Raw genomic sequence first — 13,424 nt, forward strand, 5'->3', positions numbered from 1 at the left:
TTTTTTTTTTTAAGATTTTATTTATTTATTTGAGACAGAGAGAATGAGAGACAGAGAGCATGAGAGGGAGGAGGGTCAGAGGGAGAAGCAGACTCCCTGCCGAGCAGGGAGCCCGATGCGGGACTCGATCCCGGGACTCCAGGATCATGACCTGAGCCGAAGGCAGTCGCTTAACCAACTGAGCCACCCAGGCGCCCTAGATTCTCTTTTGATGCTGAGTGTTTCATTTTGTCTCCTATTGCAGCATAGATTCTGGTAAACTAAAGGTGTGTCACAAATCGTAATTGACTGTCTTATTTTCTTTTCTTTTAGAATTAGGTATCAATTTTGACCACATCTGGCAAAAAACACTAACAGTGTTACATCCATTAAAAGTGGCAGACGGCAGCATCATGAATGAGACTGATTTGGCAGGACCGATGGTTTTTTGCCTTGCTTTTGGAGCCACATTGTTACTGGTAAGATTTTAGTTTGAATTCTCAGTATGAGGTTAGAGAACAATCTTCCAGTGTTCCACCAGGAGCCAAGTTTGAGACTCTGTTTATTTTTCAGATCTTGCATGTGTTTTGAATGGTATTAAGTTGCTGGAATATATACACATTCATCACTTCTCCATTGATAAAAAATGTCATATATTTAGAAATAATTTTTTGTTCCAAGAAAATGTCTAATTATTAGGGGAAAAAAACAAATAGTTATGTGTGGCTTCAGTCTCTCATCAAAATTCCTTCTTTTTAGAAATTGACAACATTTTTTAGCCTGTTGCTCTTTTATTTATTTATATATTTTAATGATAGCTTTTTTTTTTTTTTAATCTGTGGACTTTGTGTGGTGTTTTGTTATTATAGTGGTGCTGGTGGTTACTTTCCTTTATATTATTTTAACTTTTAATGAATTGGAACATTAAAGGGCAAGACGTTTTACTGCCTATCTCCTACCTCCCTACAAATGTTAAAGTATATTGAAAATGAGTAGTTGTAAAGATAATATGTTAATATTTGTTGTATTTTATCTTATGTCTCTGAATTAGAAGAGATAAATGATGTAATGGATAAAAGATGGGATTTTTAGTCAGAAAAGCTGGGCATCAGTTCAGTGCTCCTGCTCTGTCCTGGAGCAAGCCATTCATCCTTCAGCTCCCTCTGATAGATAATCCTATGGTTCCCACCTCACAAGATTGTTTACAGATTATAACCAAGACAGGTTATATGAGAACCCTGAAAAATTTTAAAGTGCTGTACATGTATGAGGTTTTATTATTACTACGTTAGTGAATCCATTGGTGAACTCAGCTGAACCTTTTGAAAATTCTACACTCTCACATATTTATAAATAAATACTGAGTCTAACAAAAATGACAAGAATTTTTCCATGTAACGTAATCTTTAGAGGCAGTCTCATGATTGAGTTTTATATGTCTAGAATCTGACAAACCAGGAAGTTTTTAAAATCTCTGGACTGATTTTCATCACAGTATGACCTGAATACAATGTTTGTTCATATATCTTGACTGAGAGTACTGTGACAGCAATTTACCTAACTTATACTGTCTTAAGTCTGTTCATTAATACCTTTTACAACAGCATAATTAAGTTTTCTTTTGTTTTTTTTGTTTGTCAAAAGACTGTATAAATCCACCAACAATTTGGAAAAATAATGAAAGAAAAATATATCTTCCATTGTATTTCTCTTGCTTGTTAATCAGTTTTCTTTTCTCCTCCCCTCCCCACAGAACCACAGTGTCCTGCTTATCCTGCCTTCCTTTCTCTTAGCTCCTTTAACAGCCTTATAAAGTGAATGATGAAATTGTTTCTGCTGTTATAAAGATTGCAACTACGACTACCAATGAGAATAAATTGCTTCGGGGCAATTTTGGTGGTATTAGCTGCTTTCAAGTGATATTAGATATTGTCCAAACATTCTGCAGGGCTTTCTGTCTTGTCTCTGTAGTTTATTTGCTTAAAATCAGCTAGATTTCTTTTTAGAAATCTACTCCTTAAAGGTGATTGTACCATGATTTTGTCTCTTTATTTGCTGAATTGCTCAAATACAAACTGGAAAATGAAAAACCAAGTATCTGTGTATTGGGAAGTAGATACTTCAGATTTCTTGAGAGAGATATAAAAGACAATCTGTGTTTTACTCTTCTGCATAAGGAATAGATGCCTCTACAGATTTTGATGCTCACGAATTGAATATTTTCTTACATGCACCATTTTAGGTGAAATAAGACCAAAAAGAACTTACTTTCTTCCCCTTAACCTATAATCTTTTCTTTACCCATAGGCTGGCAAAATCCAGTTTGGCTATGTATATGGGATCAGTGCAATTGGATGTCTAGGAATGTTTTGTTTACTAAACTTAATGAGTATGACAGGTGTTTCATTTGGGTGTGTGGCAAGTGTCCTTGGATATTGTCTTCTTCCCATGATCCTGCTTTCCAGCTTTGCAGTGATATTTTCTTTGCAGTAAGTACTGATCTTTATTTTGGGTATTGATTGACCAATTCTCTGTAATAGGATTTATCTCACCATCAGTTTAAGATTAATCACTGTGATTCAGCAAACATGAGCTATAGTGCCTGTTGTGAATGAGGACTATACTACATGCTTTTCAGTGGTGAACAGTGGAACTGAGAATAAATTTTAAAATCTTTTATACCATCTCTGCTTTTATCTGTGATAAAGAATTTCACTGCTTTTGTGTTTACTTACCAGTGTCAGTAAACCGAACAGTGGTGATTGTTAACTAAAATATTGCATGAAAAAATCAAGTTGTTAAAATTATACTTACCGTCTTTGATATTTTTTAGACTATATCTGGTTTCTTAAAAATGTTGGGCATATGCTAAGTGAATGAATAATAAACACTCTTGTGTTTGGCAGCTTTTTAGCTGAAAGCAAAACATTCTTTTTATGGGAAGAGGCTGTTACTAGCCTGCCATGTTCTCAGCTGTACTTATAAGCAGTTTTAAGTATGTAATTGTTAAATAATATTTTAGGTAAGGTTAAAAAGAAAGGTGTAAATTCCTGTTGATAAATTCTCTCCTCTTGGCCAGTGTGCAGATTCTCTCTCAACAGTTCAGGCTCCTCCTTGTGGCTGGTGCCAGGCACAACCAGTGATGGCCCTTGGTTGCACTTAAAAAAGTTAAAGGAGAGGTTGAGGGGAAGAGCATGCATCAGCTGTTTGATGCTAGACATTTGGCAAGATGATGGCTTCACAGTGTTCTTGCTTTGCGTAAAAATGCTTCAGATTTTTTGTAGAAACTGTTTCACTCTTTTCGTTTGTGGAGATTGGTACATAGATATTTGAATTTTACAAAAGAGACTTTTCTACCAAAGCGGTATTTTCTAACCAGGGCAATTTTGCTCTCAGGGGACCTCAGGCAGTGTCTGGAGATAATTTTGGTTGTCGTAGCTGTGGGGCGTGCACAGGTTCCACCGGTACCTTACAGCTAAAGGCCAGGGGTTCTACTCAACAACCTAACAATGCACCGAACACCCCTTCACAGCAAAAGTGCATTCATCCCAGGTGTCAGTAATGCCAAAGTTGAAAAACCTAGCTCCTATGCTAACAGGAGCAAAATGTAATTATAAATGAGCTTTTTCTCACGTCATTGAATGTGGATGTGAATAATTGAGCATCATTGAATTCACTGTGAGGTACATTATTTTAACATTTGAAAAAAAATCTTGATCTTTTCTGCAGATGTGTACAATGTGGATTTAAAATGCCTTTCTTTAGAATTGGTTGTTGTTATATTCTTACATAACTAATCTCATCTACTGCCTTTTTCCCCCTCCCCTTTTTCCTTGTCGGTTACAGGGGAATGGTAGGAATCATTCTCACTGCTGGAATTATTGGATGGTGTAGTTTTTCCGCGTCCAAAATTTTTATTTCTGCATTAGCCATGGAAGGACAGCAACTTCTAGTAGCATATCCTTGTGCTTTGTTATATGGAGTCTTTGCCCTAATTTCCATTTTTTGAACTGACTTTATCTGGCATGTGGACATCATTGGGCCAAAAAGGACTTTGAACCCTTAAATTGGACCAGCGAACTGCTACAGTGCAACTCTCATGCAGACCTAACATTTGACTGTTGGAGCAATGGAAGTAAACATGTATCTTTTGTTCATTTTTATAGAACTTTTGAATACTGTGTTGGATTTGTCTGCAGTATGACTAGCTTTAAGTGTTTGTGCTTATACATATAAGAATAAGAAGTGCTATTTCTCTCCTGTTCCTGCAGCCTTTGAAAAACAAATTTTTTCCTGGCAAATTACATTAAGATGTTTTTAATAGATTTTTATCAACTGTGGGAAACTAACCACAGAGCTAAAAATCTTTCTTAGAAACAGCCCAGCCTTAGTTAAGAAGACACGAGACTTACTGCAGAAAAATTTTTCCAAGGGATTAGGAAAGAAAAATTGCCTGTATTCTCGAGTTAGATGCACTTGAAGCAAAAAGTGATCCCAAAGTAGAATTTACGAGTTTGCACTTCCAAAATTTGACATTCCTTTAAATTATCTCATGGAGTTTTTGCTAAAATTCAACGAGACAAGAAGTTCGTAGTCTACTTTATTGTAGACAGAAAATGTGAACACCTGTTAAGATTAGCATTAACTAAACCATAGTGACCGAGACTGGCCACGTTAATGTTCATAGTTGGATCTCCATATTTCCTACCTTTTTTTGAGAAAAATATTTAAAATGTCACAATTTCAGTACTGCAGTTATCATTGTAAAATGCATTTGATGCTTAGTAATTAAAATTTTCCCAGTTTTAACTGCTGTTGAGTTGACTTTTGCTGTTTTCGGTATCACATTTTCTTTAACTAGGTTCTGGTTTTAACTTGTATTCCTGATTTATCCTAAGTTTTAAGAACAGAAATCATTTAGTATAAAAATCAGGAAAAAAAAAAGGATTAAGTGAAAGGCAGTTTGAGTTACAACATTATTTCCTTGTATTAAATTTATTTGGTTAATGTCATGCTCTCTTGCCAGAGAATCTGTAGGAGAATGCTGTATCTTGTATTTTGATCATTGGCTTTTTCTGAAAAAACTGCCTCTGATTTTGGACAAGCTCAGTTACACTTATGAGAAAGGTGCCTAGTGGGGAGGAAAATGTTGCCTTTTTTAAAAAAGGAGAATTTTAGACTAAGAAAACACCAAACTGATGTTAATTGTTGTTTTTAAAAGGTAGTGTTCAATCAAAAAGGTTAAGTTAATAAAACATATTTCTTATAAGATCATGATTTCTAATCTCTGGAATCATGTAAATTTGTTTTTCTTCATTAATACTTAATCTTCTGGAGGAATACTCTCAGTAATAATTCATTTCTGGCTGGGCTTTCAAACTTACCCCAAAGTGTTTTAGAATATTTTTTATTGTAATCCGTGGGTAGTATCTTTTTTGCCTCTTTCAGTTTAGTTTTATAAATACACTAATCTGGGCGCCTGGGTGGCTCAGTTGGTTAAGTGACTGCGTTTGGCTCAGGTCATGATCCTGGAGTCCTGGGATCGAGTCCCACATCGGGCTCCCTGCTCGGCGGGGAGTCTGCTTCTCCCTCTGACCCTCCTCCCTCTCATGCTCTCTGTCTCTCATTCTCTCTCAAATAAAAAAAAAAAACACTTTAATAAAAAAATAAATAAATAAATACACTAATCTTGTTAAGGCAGATATGAGTGCCTTCTGTTAATATCGTTTTTCCTAATGAACAGGATAGGTGATGCTTTGGGAATTAAATTTTCTCACTGTTGATTAATTTCAGACCATTAATCTTCAGCCAGATTCCCCAAATTGTTTTCTTATTTTTTGCCTCTCCCATCCCCAAGATAATAATTTTTAATTTAAGTCAATGTTGAGAGATTTTTGTTGTTAGTTGTCTTATTTAACTCCAAAGTGATTAGGTACAAAACCATCTTATATAAGCAGTTACTCTGTCAAAACAGCTATACAGTGGAGTTGTGTTTAATTCAAGAGCTTAGTTTTAGTTTGGTACCTGAAGAGTCATGTATAGCCAAAGTTTCCCTTCTAAAAAAAAAATTTTCTTTAAAATACAATGTATGTAGCTGTATTTATGCATACTTTAAAAGCTGAAAAACTATTTCAAAAAGTTATGTGTGGTGAATTTTTTCTGTGGCATTATAGTAGATTTTTGTTTCCACAATGAAGTTCCAGGAAGAGCATCTAATCTAGCTTGCTTTTAGGACCCATTTTGTACCAAAAACATATATGTACCATTAAATACTAGAGATAACGGAGTATAGCTACAAGCTCTCTTAGTGATCGCTCCTGAGTAACACACTCACTGTGAATGGATTTTCAGGCTCTCTCACTCAAGCTAGAGCGTTGTTTATTTATGCGTGCCTTTATGCCAAGGACAGACCGTTGCTTATTTGTATGGTATAAATGTATATTTTATGACTTTTAATACCATGTTATATTGCCATGTTTACCAGTGGGTGCTTTCAAGAGCTATATAACTAGGCTTGTAGGAATAGGCATTCTTTCTCCAGATACTGTTATAAAGATAGTGCAAAATTCTGTAAATCGTAAAATGCTACCTATTGTCACATACTACGCATCCAATCAAAGAGAATTTTAAGAAATGTATCTAATGACATATTTTGGGTAGAATTTAAGTACTGCGCATTTGACATTTTGCAAGTTTATTTGTAACCTTAATGGGCATTGCTTAACTCAAATATACTCCAAATCTAGGAAGGACAGTTATCTCTGAAGCTCAAATTATACAATTATTTTTATAGTATTTGTTACCTACAAAAGAGCCTTTCCTTTCTGAGATTAGACACTTTTTTCCTTGTAAATGGAAGAATTTAGAACTTTGGGCAAAAGGAGAACTATAGAAATTGAAATCTTACCCAATAGGGTATTCTGACCTAGTTGTGGAAAATTGTGGGAAGTCAGAACCACATTTGGAGATCTGCCTATTGTCATATAGAGCAGAGCTAATGTAATGACTCAGACAATTTGCTTAACTTGCCCTGTAGCAGAAATTTTATTTATATATATATATTATGTATGTATATTTATGTATATACATACATGTATGTATATATATATATGACAAGGTGTTCAGCCTTTCATAAAGTATTTCCAAAAGTTTTCCAAGAAATATAGAATGGTACAGATCATAGCATGAAGAATAGCATTGGGTTTTCAAAACTCTAGTGAGAGCAGGCTTCTACCCAAATAATGCTCCAAGTTAAATCTATCCTCACAAACTATTCACTGATTCATTTTGTGATGTCATGTCAAATTCTAACTACTGGTTACCAAGTGATCTCAATTTTTAATAAATTCCAATTTATTTGGAAATGAAAGCTTAAAGGATTTCTTAAGCAATTTCATCTAATGATATGCTTGTTTCAAAATAGGAACTGTAAGAATGAAACATTTAAAATTTGGCAAAAACAAAGTACTTTTTCAGAGAGTTACAATGATTAATGGGAGATTCTTTTTTCTTCTTATGATGTATTTAGGATTTGGGGGAGAAGGAATGGCAATAACAAGATACCAAGGTTTATTGTGAATCCTGTAAGGAAACATTGGATCATGTGCTTTTATGAATAGATAAGAATGATCTATCATTAGCTTGTCAAGAATACGGAGTTTACTTTCAAACAGCCTGCGTAAAGCCTGTCCTAATCACCACTCTCTACAGTCTGTGCTACTACTATTTTATACCACCAATGAAGAAATAATTGATTTTTAACTCTACTCTGCCACCATCCAAATTATTGAAGTTTGAATTTTAGTATAGCTATTACTTGAATTTCATTAAGCTGCTTTTGTTCATTAATAACTAAATATTCATAACTGGGCAGTAAGTAATATAAAACATTAAGTATTAAATTATCGATTTCTAGGGATTGGCAGAGTATTTAGTTAAAAGTGTTTTATATTACCAAATGTATATCTCAGAACTGTGACTATGCAAACTGAAGAAAGAAATCTAGTAGTGTGCAGTTAGGATTTTTGCATCAAGATAGGAATACTTCTACCCTTGTGCACCAAGTTCCTACTTTGGTTAATGAAGAACATTATCTGCTGATGGAGCACAGTGTCCTGTGTTTGTGCAAATAAATTAAAATGATTACATACTCAAATGAGGACTAATTAAATACAGAGCTGTTCTCCTAATTTAAAAGCACAGATACTTTCTTGAGCACATTAGGTTCTGAAAATCGGATATTACGTTTTGTGTGAGCCTAACTGATTAGGCTTACCTTGCATATATAAATTTGGTTTATTTCTGAAACTACCACTAAATCTGATAGCATGTGGGGTGATTAATTATGCATTAAGGTGTTTAAAATAGCTTTTCTTTTTTTTTTTTTTTAAGATTTTATTTATTTATTTGAGACAGAGAGAATGAGATACAGAGAGCATGAGAGGGAGCAGGGTCAGAGGGAGAAGCAGACTCCCCGCCGAGCAGGGAGCCCGATGCGGGACTCGATCCTGGGACTCCAGGATCATGACCTGAGCCGAAGGCAGTTGCTTAACCAACTGAGCCACCCAGGCGCCCCTAAAACAGCTTTTCAACACTAGCAGCACAAAAAGAATTTTAAAAATGAGAAGACAATGAAATGCTCAGTAGATACATTTAAGATACTTAAAAATTTATATACCTACTTGGCTTACTCTGATTATCTTAAAAGTAGAGAAAGCAATATGGTTATTTCATTTTTTTCTTCAGGTAAATATAGTTCAAAAGTCCTTGTAAAATTTCATGTTAAATTTGCTTACAGTTTTCAGTTTTGTGATCTTTGATAATGCTATAGGTCTTGATAGCCCTTTCTTTAGGCAGCCAATGGTCCTAAAAGTCCTACTATATGTTTTTTTTTCAAAATAGGAATATCTTTATTTCCTTTTCCTGTTACATGCCATCATTATGATAAAGAGTAATACCTCTATACGGCAATAGAAAGGAACAGCAGTTTATTGATAAGATGTTTTAATAGGAATGACCCTCAGAAACATTATGCTAAGAAAAAAAAGCCCTATTATAGGAAAGACCACATACCCATTTATATGAATTTCTAGAAATCTGTAGGGACAACAAATTAGTAGTTGTCTAGGGGTAGAAGTGGGAATTGATTGCTCAGGAGCAGGAGGGAGCTTTTTGAGTGATCCTGGTTGCACAACTGTATGTTTATTAAAATCATTAAAGGGTACCCTTAAAACGTGTTAGATTTTATGATACGTTATTAGTATGGAGGGTGAGAATGGGAGGTAGAGGAAACTGCTAAAACATCTGTATATTTAGAGTTCAAGAGAAAAGAAGGAAGAAGAATCCTAAGATAGATATTCATAGAGGAAAAAACAATAAAGAACTTTTGACCAGAGGAAAAAACATTGAGATACCAAGGAAGAGAGATTGCCACCCGCTTCAAATTTCCCTCCCCACCTAACTCCCTTCAGATTGATTGGTTTGCGTTTTAGCAGACCACACACACAGGTGTCCTCTTCTCCCCACCTTGTACCCCCAGTGCCTTGTTCCACATGAATACATACATGCACACTCCTCTTTTTTAAAATTTTTATTAAAATCCTATAATGAAATCCATTTTATTAATTTGGTGGTTTTACTGTATTCACAATGTGCAACCATCATCACTCTCTAATTTCAAAATATTTCCATCATCTCACAAAGAATCCCCACACTTCTCACTTTCCCACCTTCCATACTCTGGCAACCAGTAGTTATTTTCTGTCTCTGGATTTGCTTATTCTGGACATTTCCTAAGAAGAGAGGCATAAAATGTGGCCTTTTGTTTCTGGCTTCTTTCACTTGGCATAATGTTTTCAAGGTCATTTTTTTTTTTAACTTCGCAATCTATTGTGGGCATCATACATGTTGAACACTGAAATTTTCTTCATTCTTTTTCCTGACTGGATACCGTTTTATTAAATGACCAGAATTTAATTTACTTCAGCAGTCCCCTGTTGTCGGACAGCTGGGATCTTCGTACGGTTTTTAACCATTTTAAATAGTGCTGCATTGGTACTGGCTTCTTCCGTTATTACAGTGCCATATTTGCTTTTTATAGTGCTCAGGTTAATACTTACTTACATGCAGAATTTAAATTCTGAAAATTTCAATAATTTTATTCCCCAGTAGTTCTGTTTAGTATGAGTCTAGTTTTTGATTTGTTGAAGCATGCAAGTCACATCTATGTTTGTACAAGCATTGCTCTGTGATTCTCTATTACCTCAGCATTTTTATACTACTCTTAAGGAGTGGAATGTGAACACTGGTAAAAGTATCATGTCACGCCCACACTTCAAATTATTCCTACATTAGAAGGGAAGACTTCATTCAAAATGAGCTGCCTTTTTTTTTCTTGCCCGTTTAGAAGAGTCAGTCTGACAGTGTCATTTTAAGGTCACTGTTTTTACATAGCTTTTTTTTTTTTAAAGTTCTGAAATGTGCCCATTTTAATTTCTCCTTCAGTGGATCTTCGTGCTCATCTAATTTACTCATTTCAGAACATCCCTACCATTTAACTCAATTGTGCTTTAGTTATATCAGTACTCATCTTTAGAGAGAATATCAAATATATGGTATGATCTGACAGTGACTCTGCTCAAACTAGGCCTTGTCACCCAATTTGTTCCTCAATTTGTTTCAATTCCCAGGAGTTGAATTTTATCATGATAGCAGTTATAAAGACTAAAATCAACATCTCTACCTCAGACATCTGCAGAAATCAGTTTGTTATATCAATTTTTTTTGAGCTTTAAGAGTTGAATTACTTAATAAAATGATTTAAAATGCTTTCCTTTTGCTTGTTTTTTGTTTGCATGGAGTTGTTTGTTTAGAGGGTATATTTTGCTTTGGTGTTGTATTTATAGTATTTTATAGCTTGCTTTTTTTTTCAAGATTTTATTTATTTGACAGAGTGTGAGCACAAGCAGGGGGAGCAACAGGGAGAGGGAGAAGCAGGCTTCCCACTGAGCAGGGAGCCCGATGCGGGCTCCATCCCAGGACCCTGGGATCATGACCTGAGCCAAAGGCAGATGCTTAACTGACTGAGCCACCCAGGTGCCCTATGCCTTGCTTTTTAAATGCACTTTTAAAAAAAAAAAAAACACTGTTTCTGAACTGTTTAAATGTGGCACATATTTTTCACTGCATGAGCAGTCCTATTGAACAGCATCTTCCAGTTTAAATGCCAATTCAGGTACTCCTTGCATGTCTAGGTCTGTCACAAGGTCATGCTTAACCCAGGCTCAGTTTTTACCATCTCTTCAGACTGTATTTTATTCTGACTGGTCTAGGTCACAATCTTCCTGGGATAACATGGCTTTGGCTTTTTTTTTTTTTTTTGGTTTTGGCTTTTTCTATAAAAAATTCAGACACTTACATGGTTTAATAAAAGATTAAACTGCATCTACAATGAGAGGAATGTTGTTTAAATATGGCTCTCCTTGATCATCTACTGTGAACCAAAAATAGAATTTAATATCTGACATGAGTTGTACTGACTTTGTTTTTATTCATATCACAAAAATAAGAGAGAATCATTTATGAACAAACCATGGAACCTCTGTCTTAACCTGGATCCCCCCTAGAGGCAGAACCAGAGCTCAGCTGAGAGCATCAAAGTCAAGACTGAATTGAAGGTGATAGCAGGGACTCTGAGGCCCTAAGAGAATCAGCAGGGGGAAGGTTGGAGAGATTGTGCTAACATGTACTAGGAAATTTTTCTACTTATGTTATATGAACAATGATAAAAATTTTTAGTGTATCAGAATACAGCCTATTTACATTATTGGTGTAAAAGCCATGAGTACTAAAAGTAAATCAAACAGCAGCAAGGTATGTTAATTTTGTAAATCAATTTTATCAAGAAAGTCATATGTAAAGCAGTTTTTCAACATCCAGACTACATAAGGCAATTCTTGCTGATACAATCATTTTGCAGAACCTCTCACAAATTCATTTTAGCCCTAGGGTTGGGAAATTTCTCTTCCTCACTAATTTAAATTGCTCATGCTGCAATTAGAGCTTCAGTCTTCTTGCTCTTTCTTTATTGGAGATGGGCTCAGGTCCTCTAAGACTGGGGCAGGGAACCTGTGGTCCCTGACCAAGATCTGGAAGACAGTATCCATTCAATACCATCCTAATTCTCTTCATTTCATCTGCCCCTTTCCTCTGCCATGCTCGGTGTGCTCTGGCTGCTGGTACTGCTCCAAACATAATTTTTTCCACATTGGCAATTATAAAATTGAGATTCAGAGCAGATCTGATGAAATAGTTTCAGAGCTATAAAAAATAGGCAGTTTTTCAACGTTTTTAAGAGAAACGTATCTACTGCCGAGGGTACGGCTTCTATCCTTGCCTTTCTGTCTCTATGCTTTTGGTGTCGAGTTCATTCAAATTCTAGTTGACCCTGATACAGAAATGAGATGTATTTGTAGCATTTGTTGTGCATGTCAAAGTTTTATGTTGCCTATTCTCAGTTCTTTAACAAAAAAAGTAATATTGCCTCTCTAAGTGATGGGGAAAATACTCTTGATCTCTTTTTGCAGGTGATATAGGGAAGAAATAAGGCCCTTGCTTGAAGTTTTCCTGGTTTCCTGGTTCATTGGGGAAATGCTTCCCTGCCTTGCTCAATGAGCTTGTCCCATTGAATGCAGCTCCAAACTATTAAGTTCCTACTGTGAACAAAGTCCTGTTTTTGGCTTCCTTCTTACAAGCTTAAATATTCTCTGCTTTAATGCTTTTACTCACAACTTAACTTTCTTTTCTGATTGCCCTTGGACTCTTCTCTAGATGCTTCCCAAATTCTTTAATTGTGTAACCCAGCCCAGGACTTACATGTTTCATGCACCTAGTGACAAGTATCTAAACGGTCACCTGGCACTTCTTTTTGTGTGGCCAAGAATGACATGTTTCATGTGTGCTTTTTTTATGGGGATTTTTTATTGTGTTATGACATATGCAGAAATTTTACCAGAATATAAGTGTCCAGCTAGTGAATTTTTTTTTTAAGATTTTAATTATTTACTTGACAGAGACACAGCGAGAGAAGGAACACAAGCAGGGGGAGTGTGAGAGGGAGAAGCAGGCTTCCCACTGAGCAGGGAGCCCGATGTAGGGCTCGATCCCAGGACCCTGGGATCATGACCTGGGCTGAAGGCAGACGCTTAACGACAGCCACCCAGGTGCCCCAGCCAGCTAGTAAATTTTCACAAAATGAGCATAATCACATGACTGGATCAAGAAACAGACCTCAGAGCGTCTCAGCAGCCCCTCACAGGTCCCCATCCACGTTCTTCCTGTCCTCCCCTGCTGAGTCCGATTTATGACCACTGTGATGGAGCATCACAATCCTGGCACTTTTTTGTGTATGCTTTTGAACTGTGAGCTGAGAGTGGAAAATACATACC

General features: G+C 35.8%; 1 protein-coding gene across 5 annotated transcripts in view; it reads left to right on the forward strand.

Moving 5' to 3' along the window:
- YIPF5 (Yip1 domain family member 5) overlaps nt 1–4,788 on the forward strand; it is a 12,748-nt gene extending 7,960 nt beyond the window's left edge. For all 5 annotated transcript variants that reach the window (XM_081826911.1, XM_081826913.1, XM_081826914.1 and 2 more), the window contains 3 exons: nt 313–458; nt 2,287–2,468; nt 3,826–4,788. In XM_081826911.1, the coding sequence (XP_081683037.1) occupies nt 313–458; nt 2,287–2,468; nt 3,826–3,988 (491 nt within the window). In that variant the 3' untranslated portion in view covers nt 3,989–4,788. The remainder of the gene's footprint in view (nt 1–312; nt 459–2,286; nt 2,469–3,825) is intronic.
- The last annotated feature ends 8,636 nt before the right edge of the window (nt 4,789–13,424 follow it).

Source organism: Leptonychotes weddellii, chromosome 7 (assembly GCF_054177405.1).
Source record: "Leptonychotes weddellii isolate Sample4059 chromosome 7, ASM5417740v2, whole genome shotgun sequence".
Taxonomy (NCBI): domain Eukaryota; kingdom Metazoa; phylum Chordata; class Mammalia; order Carnivora; family Phocidae; genus Leptonychotes; species Leptonychotes weddellii.